The sequence below is a fragment of the Nycticebus coucang genome, chromosome X, assembly GCF_027406575.1.
Source record: "Nycticebus coucang isolate mNycCou1 chromosome X, mNycCou1.pri, whole genome shotgun sequence".
NCBI classification, from domain to species: Eukaryota; Metazoa; Chordata; class Mammalia; order Primates; family Lorisidae; genus Nycticebus; species Nycticebus coucang.
The window spans coordinates 159,655,930-159,674,922 of record NC_069804.1 but is presented as its reverse complement, the minus strand read 5'-3'; the positions used below and the strand labels follow the sequence as shown (position 1 = coordinate 159,674,922).

The window sequence follows — 18,993 nt, the reverse complement described above, 5'->3', positions numbered from 1 at the left end:
ATGCATAGACCCTAAAAAGAATATTGTTTATTTTTTCTCTGATACACTTAGATAAGAAAAAGGGAGCCTGTAGCTTAAAAAGGATATGATTGTTCTAGGTTGAATTAACTCCATTATGAACTGAAACAAGAGGAAATGGGGTTCATGGGGAGACATATATGTATATGAATTCTAAAACAGGTGGACACCCACACACACCAGTTTTATCAGTTAAACATTGGAATAAATCATTAAACTTTTTTTCATCTATAGCTTAAAACACTAGAGATACCTCTCTTTTCATACCATTTCATAAGTGATATTCTCTAAATTTTTGTGGGACGTTGGAGCTAGGACTGGAAATAGAATGTTTGGTTTTACTATACTGTCATTGGATTGTGTTCCAGAAGTCAATTTTTAAGCAAGATGATTGGAATTTTGAAAGTAAAAACATTTTCCTATAAAAATAGTATCTAGATACCTGGGGTACTCTTCCCAAAAGACAATTTCACACAAATGTATTCATAATATAGCATGACGAGTACCAGAGAACCTCACTACTATTCATGCTGTAACTATTTTTCTAGGAAAAAAATATATTCAGTGATTCAGTGTTGTGCTTTAACTTCAGATGCCAGAAACACATTTGTCACCTATATAGCTCCAGCTGTGGCATGAAGATTCTCTAGCTACTGCCTGTAGCCATCAAACTCTAAAATCCCTGGGAGGCAGTCGGGAGTTCAATTTAAAATTTCCAAGCATCTCCATGGGGCCAGGACTTTATCAAGGCAGAGAATGGACTCTAGTGACAGAACAATGAGTGCTCTGAGGATGAGGAAGGATTGAAGAATCAGAGTTAAATTGACCTTACAGTGTGGGGAATGGGACATGGCCTAGGGTTAGGAGCCAGGGAGGGAAGGCTCAGTTAATTAAGACACTAGGATTCTCCTTTCTTGATGCTGACACTATGTACAATGTATAGGAGAAAGAGAAACGGTGTTCCCCTAAATTGTCTCCCTCCTCTGCTAATCTTGACATCTACTATATCCTGCTGTAGCTTGAACTGAGGAAGGAAACCTGAAAGTCTGTTAACAATGATGTCTACAGCAGGAAAGAAAGGAAATAAGTCCCTATCATATGGCGAGGGAAGAGGAGTTTCAGGAGAGGTTCATGTAACTTGTATTTTGTGTATAGAAATTAGGCATTTAGAACCTGGGAATATGTGACCCTGATGTTTCTTTATACTTTTTTAAAAAGAGAAAACAAAAGGGGTTCTTATAATGGCATATAGCTTAAGAATTTTTTTCTTTTGCCACATTGGCTTCTAACATACTACCCTGTTTCCCCGAAAATAAGACATCCTCCTAAAATAAGACCTACTTACAGGAACGATAAGGCGTCCCTAGTGCATCTTTGGGAGCACACCTTAAAATAAGACACTGTCTTATTTTTGGGAAAACAGGGTATACTCTACCATATGAATTCAGAAAGCTTCCCATTCATCAGGCATTTAAAAGAAAAAGATCTTATAAAACATGTTTATCTGTTTTACAGTTCTGCATGAATGAAAGCACCTGTTTTCCAAGTTAAAGATATTGTATGCCTTTTTGTTTGTACCAATTCAAAATGGAAACTTGCCAACTGTCTGTCACTAAAAAGTATTTATAGAAAGCTTGAAATGGAACTTTACAAAGATATGTATGTGTGTGTGTGTATATATATATATAGTTGAGTTATTACAGTAATTTCTAGATCTGAAAATAAGGCTTCCTACCAGCAAGCAAGCTGTCCAGCAGAAGTAGAACTCTTCTGAGACAGGAAGGGGACCAAAGCTACACAATAACTTTTCTGACTACCTCTTTTTGACTGCCACTTCTAGAGACAAGCATCATTGAGGGACCAGCACAGATAAGAACATTCAGAAGTTTCTAGGCAGGCATGGGTCTGAAGGAAAGCCTGCATGGGCACTGGTGAAAAGGGTGAGTTTATGTGGCTCCTTCTTGCTCAAGGAAGCTTAACCCACAGAGGATCATCTGACCGATTCCTTGTCCACAGTAGGTCTCAATGGTTCAATCAAATCCCTAATGACAAAGAAAATCCAAGCAAAAACCTAACCTAGCACGTTTAAGCATCGGAAGTCCCCGAAGGAACAGCTCCACGTCATCACTTATAAAAAGATCCACAGGTGGCGCCTGTAGCTCAATGGATAGGGCGCCGGCTACATACGCTGAGGGTGGTGGGTTCAAACCCAGCCCAGGCCAGCTAAAAAAGAAAACAATGACAACTGCCACAAAAAAAAAAAAAAATAGCCGGGCAGTGTGGCGGGCACCTGTAGTCCCAGCTACTTGGGCAGCTGAAGCAAGACAACTGCTTAAGCCCAAGAGTTGGAGGTTCCTGTGAGCTGAGACGCCACAGCACCCTACCGAGGCGACATAGTGAGACTGTCTCAAAAACAAAAACAAACAAAAAAAGTGCTTCAGGTGAGACTCCAACTCACAACCTCGATATCATTCTGCTTGTCAGTTAGCGCATGTTACTAATGACAGAGCAAAAAACAATGTGCTCTAGGTGCGACTCGATCTCACAACCCCAGTATGGCATCATTCCCAGCATCATATTGATGCCATGCACTAGCCCATTGCACCATTGGAGCTCTGACCGCCCCCTTATTCAGCAGAATACTTCAGTTGTTCACAGCCATGTGACCTCACCAGACGGCTCCGCCTTCTGTTGCATATGCAAATAAAAATAAAAAAAAAAAACAGTCGGCCTTGTGGCGCAGGTCTGTAGTCCCAGCTACGTGGGAAGCCAAGGCAAGAGAATCGTTTAAGCGCCAGAGTTAGAGGTTGCTGTGAGCTGTGACACCACAGCACTCTTCCCAGGGCACCATAGTAAGCTTGTCTCAAAATAAATAAATAAATAAAATAAAAAATAAAAAGATCAACATACTTGAACAGTGTTCTGAAGGAGTTAAATCTAATGTCATACATCAATATAGATGGTCAGTCAGGATTAGGAAATTGTCCCCAAATTCAGAATACCTAATGAGTAACCGCTCTAAGAGTTGTACTAGTTACTGGAAGTAACTTGGATCCTAGTGTTAACAAAGTACTGGTGTAAGGAGCATCAACTCTGTCATCCTTTGAGGGCTTTCAACCGCAACTGTTTGCTGCAAAAGCAGACGCTTGGCCAATGTGGAAAGTAATATTCCATGGAATGTGGAATTCATTTGTTCACGAAAAATATGTGAAATACCCATTATATGTATTTGTACTTGATAGAGCATTATTTATACAATATACATGTTGAATTAAGTGAGCTGGTCTATTAACCCAATAGCCGATGAAAATATGAGTAACATAAACTAGCACGTGTGTGTATAACTGAAATAAGCCAGTCACACAAGGAAAGGACACATTGTGTGGTTCCATGTATATGAGGTACCTAGAGTTGTCAAATTCATAGAGACAAAAGGTAGAATGGTAGTTGCCAATGACTGTAGGGGAAGAAAAGTTATAATTCAATCGATATAAATTGGTAAAGGTGTTGTGGATGTGGATGGTGGTGAGGGCTGCACAACAATGTGAATGTACTTGATGCTACTCAACTGAACTGTTAAAATGGTAAATTTTATGTCACGTATATTTTACTACAGTTATAAAAACACAGCACATGAGATTCATAAAACTGCAAGGGACAATAAGAGATCTGGCCTATAATATGGTGACACTTTTCTACCTCCGAGACATTTTCTTCCAGTTTTGAATGCCTTGTTCACAGTCCACCTTCACATCCTAAACTCTACTATAATCATACTTAAGACCTAGCTCAAATGCTACTTCCCCAGTTTTAGAGTTACTGTACTTAATGGAACCAAAGGTTGTTAATATGAGGTAAGTTGTAAATATATATTTGGGACTGAGGAGAAAGGTTAGAACTGGAGACATGAATTTACAAGTTGTTAGAATAAAGTGGATGAGATTGACCAAGGAAATGTGCAGAATGAGAATAATAAATATAAGAGGCTTTTTTTTTTTTTTTTTGGCAGTTTTTGGCCGGGGCTGGGTTTGAACCCACCACCTCCAGACATATGGGGCCGGCACCCTACTCCTTTGAGCCACAGGCGCTGCCCCTTATAATAGGCATTTAATAAAATGTCTGTTGAATTGATTCTAATATGTGGCTCCTTAGAAGTGTGTTTTATTAAGTTTAAAGCTATTCCCTTCTTTTATTTCCTTCAAGTTTTACCAGAGAACTTCACAAAAACGTTAAAAGTAAAAGACTATTCCGGAGACACTGAACAAACACTAAGTGTAAGCATACACACAGTTGCATTGAAATAGAATGAGAAGGTCTCAAAACTGCACAGACTATCTGGAATATTTCACTTCATTCAATTCGTTTTTTAAAAAAAATAAATACTGGTGGTAGTGTTGGGGGGAGGGACAATATTTCCTTAACACATGTGGAAATCTAAAGGCAATTTTAAGCTGCAAATAAAGGCATGATTCAAATTCTATTCAATGCCAGAATGAGCTTTATTTTAAGATTTACATTGAACTAGAAAAATATTTAAAGATTATAAAAGATTCTTCCAATATTATGAGATCAGAAGGGAAGGGTTTGCTTATTTTAGCACTCTTCATAAAGACTAACTTTGTCAAGAAAATCTGCAGTGAACTAAAATTAAAGGAAAACACTGTGGTCATACTAATGTGTTTGGTTTTTACTCCTGGTTTTGAAAATGAAGTTATACAGTGAGCTCAGTCAAAATGAGTATCTAGTACCTTTTCTGCATGTCTCAAGGAAATCGCTACAACTACATACAGTTTCAAAGAGCATATAATTTTCTCTCAAGTGTAATAACTTTTCCCTCCAGCTTACAGTGAGGTCCTGGTTATGTACCATCTCCTGCGTAAGAACAACCTGAGAAAAACCCATACCCTAACTTTGCTCAGTTAACAAGACTTACAGAATACCCTATGTCGCCTGAAATGGAAGTGTGGACCATAATAAGTACATAAGTTGATTGAGAAAGTAGTTTCCTGATGGTACTAAGAGGATGTGGCCTTGAATTAGGTTGACTACCTTAAACAGAACCCTGTTATATTTGATATAATTTTAGTTTAGGAAAAAAATGCAAGCCCAGGAAGTTATACAATGTTTTAATTTAAATAAAAAATAATTGACTTGGCCAATTTAAAAAAAGTGATTTAAATAAATAGTATGAAAAGGTTATAAGACCACAGGACATTTTTCTTTTTCTGTGTATATATGCAGTATGTATGTCTATCTAGTGGTATAAATACATATACATAATGTCAGCTGGCTATACATTTCTATAATTTTATCATGAAGCAACATGTTCTATGTTCTTCAATGCAGTCTTTCATATCACAGATTTTAATTAATAATGAGTGATAAAAATAATTCAGTTTAATCATTTAAGAAGACATCTTAGATAGTGGTTTTGTATTATTGATTGGTCTGAGTACGTTGTATAATCAGGATTTATGACAAACAAAAATCAATTTCATTTATTTAAAAATTAAGTAATTACCAGGTGACTAGTACATGTATATGTTGTGTTACTTAAAAAAGAAACCTGTGAGATCATAGGAAAAGAAAATACAGAGCTATCACAAATTTTTTTCATAAGAATACTAAATATGAATAGATAAAGGCTATAAGCAATCAATAAAATTGTCAAACCACATTAGTACCAATTTTCAATATATTATAGTCATTTAAAAGAAGGTGTATTTAATATTTTATGTCAGCTACCAAAAATAGCTTACCTGTCACAGGTGTCTAAAAATAGCAAGAGTTCAAGTTTGTTCTAGAGTGGGTCTGGAATTACCAGCATTCAATCCAGAAAGAGTAAATCACAATGAGCAAATCACACACACACATATGCACACACTGAAAAGCAAATTCCTTGAGCTGCCTACAATAAAACCTGCTATGAGAATTAGGAGAGGGACTTAAAACTACTGAAATTAAGTGACCACTCATAAGATTTTAAAAATAGAATACAACCTGCTAAATTAGCTTTTTAAGGAACAAACACGAGCATAAAATTATCCCACAAAGGACCCGATAATTATGTATGTGGTAAAATACAGTAACAGGTAACACTTCGAAGTAAATGCTGAAATTGGAAAAAATTACCAGCATTACTACCACCTCTTGGAGGCATTTTCTTCATGTCATTCCTGAAAATGAAAGGTGGAATTGACCACTTATTGGTGCCCTATCTTGTACATATTTTAATCATAAAATTTGCACCATTTTAGTAAAATACTGTACTGTGAGCTCCTTGAAAGCAGGAGTGAGTTGTTTCTTTTGTATATTTTCAGCACCCAATATGGTGTACGATACAGTAGCATGTTTGGCTACTATGCATTCATTCTACACACATCTAATGTTGGAATAAATCAGGTTTTGTAAAAAAGCAGTGAAGTTTTTGATGAATTTCTCTCTATTAACTAATACAGACAGACAGATGAAAGTGATGACAAAGTGAGGTCACCAAGATGGTGGGGACATACCAGCCTTCATCATCCCACAAAAAACAAATATAGACAGATATCCACATGCCAGGGTAACCCTGGGAGGTTTCAAGGACCCATTTAAGAATCTGCAGCAACACAGTCAAGTACAGAAAGAAAATATGTCCACAAAAGGATCGCTGATGAGAATAGCATACCTGAGAGGCCAGGAGATGGCTAGGAACAAAGAAGAAAGACAGAGGCTGTCAGTATCACCACACTGTGACAGCCGCCATGGTCCCCAGAGGACCCTGGCATCTCTTACTAATCAGGTAGCCATTCCTACCAAGGAACCCCAGAGAGGGAGACATAGCTACAAAACCCTTTCCCATGAAGCTGCAGATGCTTTTCAGCTGTCTCGGAGAAAGAAGCTGCCACTTTCCCAATCCATGCAAGATCCTAACCCCTGAATCATGGCTGCCCCAAGAGTGCCCACACTCCAGACCCAGGCTCTACAGGTACATTGCACAAAACCATGCTTCAGATACCTGAGGCACTGGCATAGTGAGTTAGCTTGCACTTTGGACCCCAGAGCCAATGTCTCTCTGAGTGTGCCCATGCTCCAGACACCTATAAAGTTAGCCTGTGCTCCAGACTCCAGATAGGATATGTGGCTACACTATGCCTACCCACAGCTAGGACACTAGACCCACTCATGGCCATGTGAACTAGTTCACATCCTAGACCCCAGAGCCAAGGCCTCTCTGCATATGCCTGTGGTATGGACACAAGCTCAGCCACCACAGAAAGTTAGGCCCCACCCTACCCTCAGAACCACTGTGGATCGATGCATACTTGTCCTCCTGTTCCCTGCCTAATTCACAAACACCCACGCATCTTGGACATTAATGCCATTACCACTCCAGGCCTAAGAGCACTAGTCCCTCCAGACATGCCTGTACTTGAGGCCTTGGCTCTAGGGCCACTCCATGAGCATCACTAATCAGACACCAGTATCATCGTGAGTGGGCCCCAAGCCAGACCCAGTGCCAAGAGAGATCTGCTCTGTCATAGTTTCCCTGGTGAGAGAAAAAGAGATCGGAATGACCCTGGCAGCCCTCACCACTGAAGATGCCCAAGAGCCCTCACAACTGCTGTGGACACCCACACATTCGCCACTGAGAATCATTGAAATCTTGTCAACACTGGTATCAGTTGACAGAGTTGCACAGAGCACATTACCGTGCCCTCCTTGGAGCCAATACTGCTGTAGCCTACCTATACATTGTCCTTGTACCATCCTATAGAGCACTGGTTCTCAACCTTTCTAATGTCGTGACCCTTTAATACAGTTCCTCATGTTGTGGTGACCCCCAGTCACAACATGAGGAACTGCATTAAAGGGTTGAGCCATTAGGAAGGTTGAGAACTACTGCTATAGAGGCAGGTCTTTTCACACAGAAACCTACAATGTCTGGAAGAGATGAATACTCCACCAAATGCATAGACATCAACATATGGCAACAAGAAACATAAAATACCAAGGAAACATTTTACTGCCAAAAGAACAGAATAGTTTCCCAGTAACTAACTCCAAATAAATGGAAACTTATAAACTGCTTGACAAAGAATTCAAAATAATTCTGTTAAGGGAGCTCACTAAACTTTGAGAAAATACAAAGAAACAATGACAAGAAAATATAAGAAACGATTGAATGAAATCAGGAAAACAAAAAATGAATAAAATGAGAAATTTAACTGAGAGTTTAAATTTAAAAAAAACTGCTTATTTTTAAGTGAAAAAAATAGTGAATGAAATGAAAAATCCAATACTGAGTGTCAACAACAGAACTGATCAAGAGAAAAGAATCTAGGAACTCAAAGAAAGGTTATTCAAAGAAGATATAGATAAATATCCCAGGATGTATTTGGTCAGCAGAGCATAAAATGGTAACTAAATTTTACACAGGCCAACAACTTAAAGAGTTATAAACAAACTTTTTGGCATAAAGACTGACCAACAACAAACCCTTTCCCTCTTACAAGCATTGAAAGGCAAAGATCTAATACTTCTTCCTTTGAAAAATTTCAACCCAAGGAATAAATAATTTTAATTTTAAAATCATTTAAACTCTAAACTAAGCTACAGTTTCTTAGCTTTTTATTCTTCACATTTTAATAGAAACACAAACCCAGAACTCTTGGGTTTTACCAACCAAAAAGTTTTCCATTATGTAGTAACATCTCCATCTGCTGGACTTTTAGGTATTTCGTAATTCTATGATCTTATAACCAGTGAAAAGGTAAAAATACATCTGTTGTTTCAGAGGGGAAACAGATATTATTCTATTTAAATCTTTTTTTTTTTTAAATATTTATCACGTCCTTAAGATGTTTTACTGACATAAAAATGAAGACTGCTTAAGCTAAACCCAGTGGGAGAAGGAAATTGTGTAAATAACCAGCACTCAATGGAGTAAGTGACATACATTTTCCATTAATTTTGATGTTGAGACAGACTAGACCACTGAGAATAGTGTGTGGAAACCCAAGAGGATAGCTCTTTCCTGACAAAGGATATGTCACCATGACCAGCTGTATTTTTGCTCCTCCATCAAACCAAAAGTTCAGGTATTGGAAAAGGGTGCAGCTGAGTACTGGGATGCATTCAGGGTACAGTTGCTAAATGTAACAATGGTTTATTTGGCACTATAAATGGAGCTGGATTCTGCTTAGAGGCCAAAGACTGCCAAATCCTGATTTAAGACATTGCTTTTCAAAAAATAGAATTAAAAAGAAAAACTTATAATGAAAATACCTTATGACTTAAGTAATACAGCACACATTACCTTTAAATATGACCCATAGTATTTTGTTACATATGAGCTGTCACACTGACTCAAAACAGTTATTTCTTGCTGAATGTCTTCTATTTCATCTTCGGCTTCCTCAAGGTCTATGATTTTAATAGCAACCACTTGCTGAGTACGGTTATCAATTCCTTTGAAAACTTCTCCAAATGAGCCTTTCCCAATGCGTTCTAATTTTGTGAACAATTCTTCTGGATCAGCTATATTATTCTAAAGAGGGTGGGGAGAAAGAGAAAGAATACAAATGTTTTGAATTAAATTTTTTAAATGAAGGAAAATAAATCACACTAGACAGTAACATTTTAAAGGCGTACAAATTCCTTTGAATTTCCACATGCGCTTTGTTAGAACTGCAATCCCGAATTGCTGGCTGGTCCACACTCTACCACACTAATCAGGCCTAGCTGATCCTGCTACCAGAAACAAACCTCTACAGTAAAAGCATCTGGTTCTGACAAAAAAAGACAAGGCATTTTTTGGAAGAAAGCAGCTGATTATACAGTCTTCACATTAATACAAATGCAGCAATAGTGAGAGAACATTCAACCTATGGTTAATCATTCAAAATTGTAACATTCTGCCAATATTACATTATAACTCTCTTTCTCTGTCTTCAACTCAGATATCTCTATCATCCCAACTACTCTTCCAAATTACCATCTAAACAACACAGAATGCAAAAAACTCCAGGTTTTACAAGTCTTTTTTAAATTTTTCTTTACTTGGGATCCTTTCTATATGTAATGTTCTCATTCATGGCTGAAACAGGATTGTGTGCCTTTCTCACAATTGCTAGTACTCATGAGGAAATGGTGATATGTTAAACTTTCACAACTCATCTCACAGTGAAGGTTCAGAATAACTTACCTTTGCTATGATAAAATCTGGAATCAAGCATAGGTTTTTAAGGTTAACAAAGCGAAGCTCTGTCTCAAAAAAAAAAAAAATTGAATTTGTCAATTGGCAAAATCGTACAGGCACGATTTAGGTTTATAAATTCGCTTTCCTTTCCCAATGCAGAAATATCTTTTATCCAAAACAATTTTGAATTATATCTCTATAGCATTACTTAAGCTCATATTGTTGAAGATACATTACTAATCAAGTAGAAACTCAAGATTCAGTATCCCCCAAAGTACATTATTAAATTATATTTAAGTGCTTTATTAGTCAATAACCTTACTTTGTATTCCTTCAAAATATAGGAAGATGCTATCTAGTTCTCGCGAGAAGTGTAAATCTAATTTTTGGCCAGGTACAGTGGCTCATGCCTGGAATCCTAGCACTCTGGGAGGCAGGGTAGGTAGATTGCCTGAGCCCATGGGTTCAAGACCAGCCTGAGCAAGAGCAAGACCCCTGTCTCTAAAAATAGCCGGGCCTTGTGACAGGTGCATGTAGTCCCAGCTACTTGGGAGGCTGAGGCAAAAGAATTGCTTGAGCCCAAGAGTTTCAGGTTGCTGTGAGCTATGACGCCAAGGCACTCTATGGAGAGCAACAAAGCGAGGCTCTGTCTAAAAAAAAAAAAAAATCGAATTTGTCAATTGGACCTTGTTCATTTGCTACAGTTTTGCCTAGTTTTATCAATTTCCAGAGACAATTATAGATTTAGCATATCCCTTATTTTACCCTTTAGTACAGAAACCATTAAAGTGTATTACTTTTCTCTTACCAAGTTCTTTGCACCATGCTTACCAAATAGACACCCTACTACTCCAATAAACTGCTTCCATTTAAAGTAACTTCAAAACTTACAACACTTTTAAAGAATTTCACTAAATAATACAGCATATCTTACAGGGGTATTTGCGAAACTTGGTAAATGTAGAATGTAAATGTTTTGGCACAGTAACTGAGATAACGCCGGAAAGGCTATGTTAACCATTGTGATAAAAATGTGTCAAATGGTCTATGAAGCGAGTGTATGATGCCCCATGATCATATCAATGTATACAGTTATGATTTAATAAAAAAAATAATACAGCATACACATGACTGCTTTGAGTCAGTATGACAGCTCATATGACATATTCCAGGTCATAATTTAAAGATAATGTGTGTGCGGTATTATTCAAGTGAATTTTCTTTTTTAAGTGTGCTTAAAATACAGTTTGCATATGACCTGTTTACCTTAGTAAGCTTCCCTATTCCCCTTGACTAGATTTTTCATTTTTAAAAGATGCATTTTCCATGTGGAAGACTCTGATATTGTATGCTACTTGTGTATCCCTATCCACCTCCAGTACCCACATGGAACAAATAAGGGCTTTTATTTATTTATTTTTTAATTTTTAAGACAGAGTATCAAGTGGTCGTCCTGGGTAGAGTGTCGTGGTGTCATAGCTCACCGCAACCTCCAACTTGGGCTCAAAGGATCCTCTTGCTTCAGTTTTTTCTATTTTTAGTAGAGATGGGGTCTCGCTTTTGCTCGGGCTGGTCTTGAACCCGTCAGCTCAAGCAATCCACCTGCCTCGACCTCCCAGAGTGCTAAGATTACAGGCATGAGCCACTACGCTGGGCCTCCATAAGGGCTTTTAAAAATAGTTTTGGGAAGTTTCTGTTCAAGCCTCTTGCTCACAAAGAAATGGGGTTGTGCTGACCTTCTGTTTGATCTCATAATTCCATTACTAGTTATCAGAAGAACAAAAATCATTTTACCACAAAGACATTTGCACCAGAATGTTTATTGCAGCCCAATTTATAATTGCCAAGCTGTGGAAGCAGCGCAAATGCCCATCAACCCATGAATGGATTAACAAATTGTGGTATATAGATACCATGGAATACTATTTAGCCATTAAAACGGTAGACACTTTACATCTTTTTTTTTTTTTTTTCCTTTTCACTTTACATCTTTTATGTTTACCTGGATAGGGTTGGAACACATCCTTCCCAGTAAAGTATCTCAAGAATGGAAAAAAATATATATATCCAATGTACTCAATGCTATTATGAAACTGATATATAAACACACTCATACGAATGATAAAACACAAATATAGTCTTGCAAGGGGGTGGGGAGAGAGTGGGGAGGTGATGGTGGGAGGAGGAAGGGCATTTGGAGGGATCTCGCCTAATGTGCACAATGCAAGGGTATGTTTCAAAATAACTAAGAGTAAATTTTAAATGTCTTACCACAAAAAATAAGTGAGGTGATGGTTATGTTAATCAGTTTGATTCCACATTGTATATCAAATCATCACATTGTACCTCATAAATGTATACAGTTATGATTTTAATTAAAAAGTAAATTAAAAAATAAAAATATTAAAATAGTTTAGGCTTCCAGTAGGTTACAAATGCATTTTTAATGCTCACATTTTGTTATAATACCTTCTCAAAAACTTGAGTACTGTCAGTATTGATTTCCTTGATGTCCTCTCTTGCTAGGATATTGCATGTCACAGAGATTACTATTCCATTGTGGCTTGCCCACAGTTACCTCTTCCTACTACTTTTGGTGATGGTTCTCAGGTTTGTAGTGCCTGTGGCAAAAAATACCCACTAAATAGCTTGGTGATACCTCCCTATAACTTCCTAAATTCAGTAGACTTGGAATAAACCATGACAAGTCTTTCGGTTTTCCTGACACAGCTACAAGATAGTTCTAAAATTTGGAAATACACCATCGATTAAAAAATACATGGTTAGGTACTTTCTGATAACACTCTGGGAAGTGTGCATATTCAGTAACTTTATAACAAGAATTAAAAAAAAAACCCAAAATTAAATCCTAATCTTGTTAATTAGTGTTTTAAAAGGATTTGACTAAAACTATCAACCCCAGGGAGGATACAGCTGTTCCTTGCTTGCTATAATAAATGGGCTCTTGCAAACACGTAAATCAAAAATTTGAAACCAAGTCACAGTTTGCATTTAAAGAAGCTCTGAAGTAATTTCTAATTCATGAATATGATTTATGATTTTAAATCAAGGAATAGCAAGTTGGAGACAGAAAAAGAGAAAGACTCATCATTTACACAATGTTTGCACTGCCTACTCTTTTGAGTCTAAAACAGGGGTTCTCAACCTCCCTAATGCCATGAACCTTTAATACAGTTAAAAGGGGTGGTGACCCACAGGTTGAGAACCACTGGTCTAAAACTTTTCATGCAAAACAACAAATTTCAGAGCGGAGGGAACCACAAAAACAAGTTTTACTAGTATAAATTCACTTCGCTAATTATCTGAGGGGTAAAGATCTCAGCCCTATATTTACTAATTCCTGAATCCCTGATAACACTCAAGTTCTAATTCCCCTTCCATCATCTTAACCAAAGTATCCTAAGGCTTTATTAAAACAGATTTACTTCCTATTTTTAGTATAAAGGCAAAAGTCATGTACATAAATGGCAAACATCCCAAGCAATAAAACCACCTATAAGCTGGTTTTCCCAATCATTTTGATTGTTCTACAGTGGCTCTAAGAAAATCAAAATAGAGAGCTCCCTCTAAATCTAATACAATAGAACCTCTCTAAGTTGACCACCCAAGGGACTGTAACAAACTGGTCAACATATGGAGGAGATCAACATAAGGAACTAGGTCTACTGTACTGATACTTAAATGTGGTGCATGTCCAGTCTACGAAAATTAGGTCAACTTAAGGAGGTGGTCAATGTAGGGAAGTGGTCAACTATAGCAGTTCATATTATTTAAGAATATTAAAGTTTCTAAATCTTTCTTCCATCTGTTGCAAAATTACAATTTACTATTATATCTGTGTTTGCATTGCCTTCTCAAAACCATAGCCCAGGAAAGAGTTTTAGGTTCTGTAGCAAAAAAATAGAAGAAACTGCAAAATTAACCTCATGTTGATTTACAACTAATGGTAGATGTTTTCTACATGCCCCACAAAACAGGTCTGTGAAAAGGAAAACCTCAGGGCATTCACATTACTTCCTTGACCTGCTTTACGTGTTCTTAACTTGAATTCGCACCCTTTGGCTCTAAGTACACTGTTACAAAATTTAAGTCTTAAGACAGTATCATTGGCACTCAAACAATAATCACAACAACTATTCAGTATGGAAATACTCTCAAGAAGTCCAAAAGGGAAAAATATAAGGTGATCATCTTGCTTGTCTCCTGTGGAAAGTCAAGGATTTCTTGGAAACTTTAACCATAGAAACAAAGGGCTTAAAAGATTCTCTAAGTGCTCCCCAATCTTGGCTACACATTAGAATTTCCTATGTAGATTTGATGCCTGTAGCTCAAGCGGCTAAGGCACTAGCCACATACACCTGAGCTGGCGGGTTTGAATCCAGCCCAGGCCTGCCAAACAACAATGATAACTACAACCAAAAAATAGCCGGGCATTGTGGTGGGCGCCTGTAGTCCCAGCTACTTGGGAGGCGGAGGCAAGAGAATCGTTTAAGCCCAGGAGTTGGAGGTTGCTGTGAGCTGTGATGCCACAGAACTCTACCCAGGGTGACAGGTTGAGGCTCTGTCTCATAAAAAAAAATAATAATAATAATAAAGAAAAGAATTTCCCATCGCTTCTCGGCCTTTTGGCTAAGATCAAGTGAAGAAAAGAATTTCCTATGTAACTTTTAAAATGCAGATCCTAGTCCTCACCCAAACTACTGATTCAGACCATCTGAGATTGGGGACCTGCAACTAGCATTTTTTTAAAAAGCCCCTCAAATGATTTCTGTGTAGTCATTTTGGTACCAGTCTTAAGATCAGGATTTGGGAACCACGGAGCAGACAAATGTGAAATTTGTATCTTTGATTATAGGGAGCTTATTATCCCTATTTTTTCCAGGCAAACATATGGTATTCATCTAGTTCTGTATACTGAAAGTGAGCAACTTGGAGATTAAAATAAAACCAAGAGAACTTAGGTATTTACTATACATACCTATATTTTAAAACTTAAATCTGCAGCACTTTTTCTAAGCACATGTCTCTTAAATTAGTATAGCTGTCGCTTGATCAACATGGGTTTGAATTGCACAGGTCCACTTATATACAGATTTTTCCCAACCAAAATTACGGTAAAAATACAGTATTCCTAGAATGTGAAATTCACATATAGGGAAAGCTGACTTTTCATATCTATAGGTTACCCCTAGCCTACTGAGCATGAGCAGATTTTGGTGTACGTGGGGGATCCTGGAACCAATCCCCCAAATATACTGAGGGATAATTGTATTTATTCTCAAGATTAAAAATGTATTGTTTACCAAGAAACAAGGACCATATCCCATACTCTTGTCTCCCACAGTGTTGGGATTCAAGTGTGAGCCACCATGCCTGGCCTCTCTCTGTATGTATTGCAAAACACTGTTTTTACCCAGTACAGTGTATGTATAGTCTATAGAGAATATAATAGGTTAAGATGTGACTTTTTTTTTTTTTAGAGACAAGTTCTCACTATGTTGTCTGGTTTGGTCTTGTACTCTTGGCCTCAAGCAATCTTCTTGCCTTAGCCTCCCACCATGCCCTGACAAGAGTCTTGAGGTTAACAAACAACATTGACAAAGGGTAAAAGCTTAGATCTAGTTACTTAGTAAAATGGGTCTAAATTATGTGTCTGTAGGAGGCATTAGGAATAGGTGGCCAGAAGAAACTAGAAAACTGTAGACAGGTTTAGAATTCACCTTGGGGTTCTAGTACATGGAGAGCCAAAGGTGAGACCTACAGAGCCAAAGGCAAGAAAAAAAAAATCAAAGGTAAAGAATTCATTTCTTTGGATCTGAGCTAGTTAAGACATACCTCCAGTTTGGGACTGCAAGTGAAAACATAATAGATGTAAGGCAGGGAGTAGGTAGATTTTTCAGAGGATTTGATCAAAAAGAGTTAAACTTTGGTGTCCTAAAAGAAACTTCCAGAACCAAGAACCAGGGCAAACAAGGCTGAACCATGATTTACATTTCCCTTCCTACCTTAATAAGACCCATAGTATGAACACTCTCAGCTATAAAACAACCTTTTGCATTTTACAAAGACTGGCCTATGTGTAAGACTACCAGTGACTCACCGATGAGGGCTATTACAGGAAATGGATAAAGAATGTGCCAATTATATCAAGGCTTAGAAAGCAATTATCTTTTACTTTCTTCAAATTCTCAATTGGAAACACCAGGAGTGACATGAAGTCAACATAGAGTACGCTGAAAATCACAAAGAGTAACTAAAAACGTTAACAACATACTAAAAACTAAAGATATATTTAATTAGCTACCTATTTAAATTGTTGGGATTAGTTCTCCCAAGCTAAGAGTAAAATGCCTGTCTGGATTACTCTCATTGTCTATATTGTTTCTTGTCATCTATTAAGTAGAATGCGTGTAAATAAAAGCCATTCTGTAGTGGCTTCATGAGCCTCAAATTAAATGACTAGCTATGTTAAAATTTTTCACTTGCACTATCAACATTGCCTGAAATGTTTTTTGAGTGTTTTCTAATCAAGTTACTGTAAGAAGGGAAAACAAAAAGATTTCAAGTCAACAGCCATATACCTCTTATCACTTCTGAGATCAAGACCACAGGGCATTATCATACATACTAAAGTACCAGATATGATCCAAGGACAACTGACTTCTCCCTCAGTCATAGAATTTTAGAGCTTGAAGTAAACGTATAGGTCGTTCAATCCTTACTACCATCATTAACAAGCATTTATTATATGCCTGTGTGTCACAGGCTAAAAACACCAAATGGAAGTGATGAAATTTAAAGCCGTTTATATCAAAACAGTGGTAGAGACAGAAAAGTTAAGAAGGGATACAGAGCCCTGGAATTTAAAAGAATTAGAGAATCTTTATGATGAACTGGAACTTAGCAAACATCCAAAATTTATTTTTACAAGGAGAAAACTGTAACCTAGAGAGGTTATAAATTATTTGAAGATACAAGGTAGTCAGATCTCTTAACTCTTAAGTAGAAATTTCTTTCACTACAGCTTGGATTTGTTTGTAAACTACACCCCCTTTTGCTATAAAACCAAAATTATCTTCCATCATAAACAGATCACACGACTGTCCAATGTCTACTTTGTAATACCCCAACATTTAAAAAATGTGAAGAACTGAAGCTCAAAAGAATTTGAAAAACTTAAAATGGGACTTTCTCATTTTCTAAACAATTTATTATTCTTAAATTGACAGATAATATTGTATACATTTATGATGTACAACATGTTTTGAAGTATACAGTATATACTAAATTTAACTGATTAACATATGTATATGACCTCATATATTTATCATTTTTGTGGTGAGAACATTTAACATCCACTATCTTAGCATTTAACTACAGTCACCATGTGGTACAATAGATCTCTTGACCTTATTCCTCCTATTTAATTCAAATTTTGTATTTTTTTGACCAATCACTTGCAACAATAGGGATAAACCTAGAAGACATTATGTTAAGTGAAATAGTCAGGCACAGAAGAAAAATACCACATGATCTCAGTCATATGTGAAATCTTAAAAAGTTCATCTCATAGAACTAGAGTGGAATGGTTACCAGGAGCAGGCTGGAATGGTTGTGTGGGAGTCAGGGGTAAGAGTTGGAGAGATGTTGGTCCAAATGATATAAATTTCTTAAAATTTTTGAAATGCTATGAAATTGATTGGCCTCTGTATATAAGCACAACTACCAAATATTTTATATTATAACCTTAAAGAAGAGTGATCCATACGTAATCTTGACTTTCTGGCAAGATTATTATACTCAGCCCATTTTTCCCCCATGTCAATAACTAGGCCAGAACACGCTAGCCTCTAGAGCATGGGAAGCAAGGTAGTTACAGTATTCCATATCACAATTCCCACAGGCTCCAATGTCAGGAAGTCAACAAGCTCCAATTCCACCTTCATCAGTGATTTGTTACAGATTCCAGTAACCCTCAGCACTAAAGCTTTTAGTTCTGTTCATAAAAAAGACCCACAAATTGGTGAAACTGTCCAAGAATAAAAATAGTATTTAGCATCAATTGTTAATTTTTTGCGAGGTTTTATGTGGGCTTACAACTGTTCAAATGATCATGTGAATGCTCAGATTACTTTAATAATGAGAAGGATAAAACAAACTCTCCATAAATTTTCCTAAACTCTTGAAGATGTCAGCAGAGTATTTCTCTACTTTGCACAACTTCAGGTTCATGCTACAAGTAGCTGATAAAATTTTATGGAATTCTTAAGTGACTTCTGTGATTTATATATATATATATATTTTTTTTTTTTTGCAGTTTCTGGCCGGGGCTGGGTTTGAACCCACCACCTCCAGCATATGGGGCCGGCACCCTACCCCTTTGAGCCACAGGCGCCGCCCTGTGATTTATATTTTTAAGGTAAAATACTTAGCTTCACTATATTTTGCATATGACAGAATAAGAACTGAGATAAAAATTAAGTGCCTGTTTATGTTTCAAGTTAAACATGAAGAATTTGGCTTCAGGCCAAATTTCTTGATGTGGCCAGTTGTTTAAGTTTATATTTCCATGTTTATAAGAGCTCAAAATATTTAACTAAGTATATATGAAGAAAATGTTCTTAGTTTACCTATTTTTATGGCGTACTCACATTTTTACATCTCTCTCAAAGGTTATTATAGCTTGCCTTCACAACATAAAGTAGCAGTCAAATCGCCAGATTTTATATGTAAACAATGAGATAAATGAAATGTAGTTAGAATTCCTTGTG

The 18,993-nt window shown here is 37.0% G+C and overlaps 1 protein-coding gene across 1 annotated transcript in view; it reads right to left on the bottom strand.

The window, feature by feature from the left end:
* The window catches only part of STK26 (serine/threonine kinase 26), a 59,964-nt gene that overhangs the window by 14,224 nt on the left and 26,747 nt on the right, over window positions 1-18,993 (bottom strand). Inside the window, exon 3 of the mRNA XM_053580014.1 lies at window positions 9,320-9,550. Within this exon, the coding sequence (XP_053435989.1) occupies window positions 9,320-9,550 (231 nt within the window). The remainder of the gene's footprint in view (window positions 1-9,319; window positions 9,551-18,993) is intronic.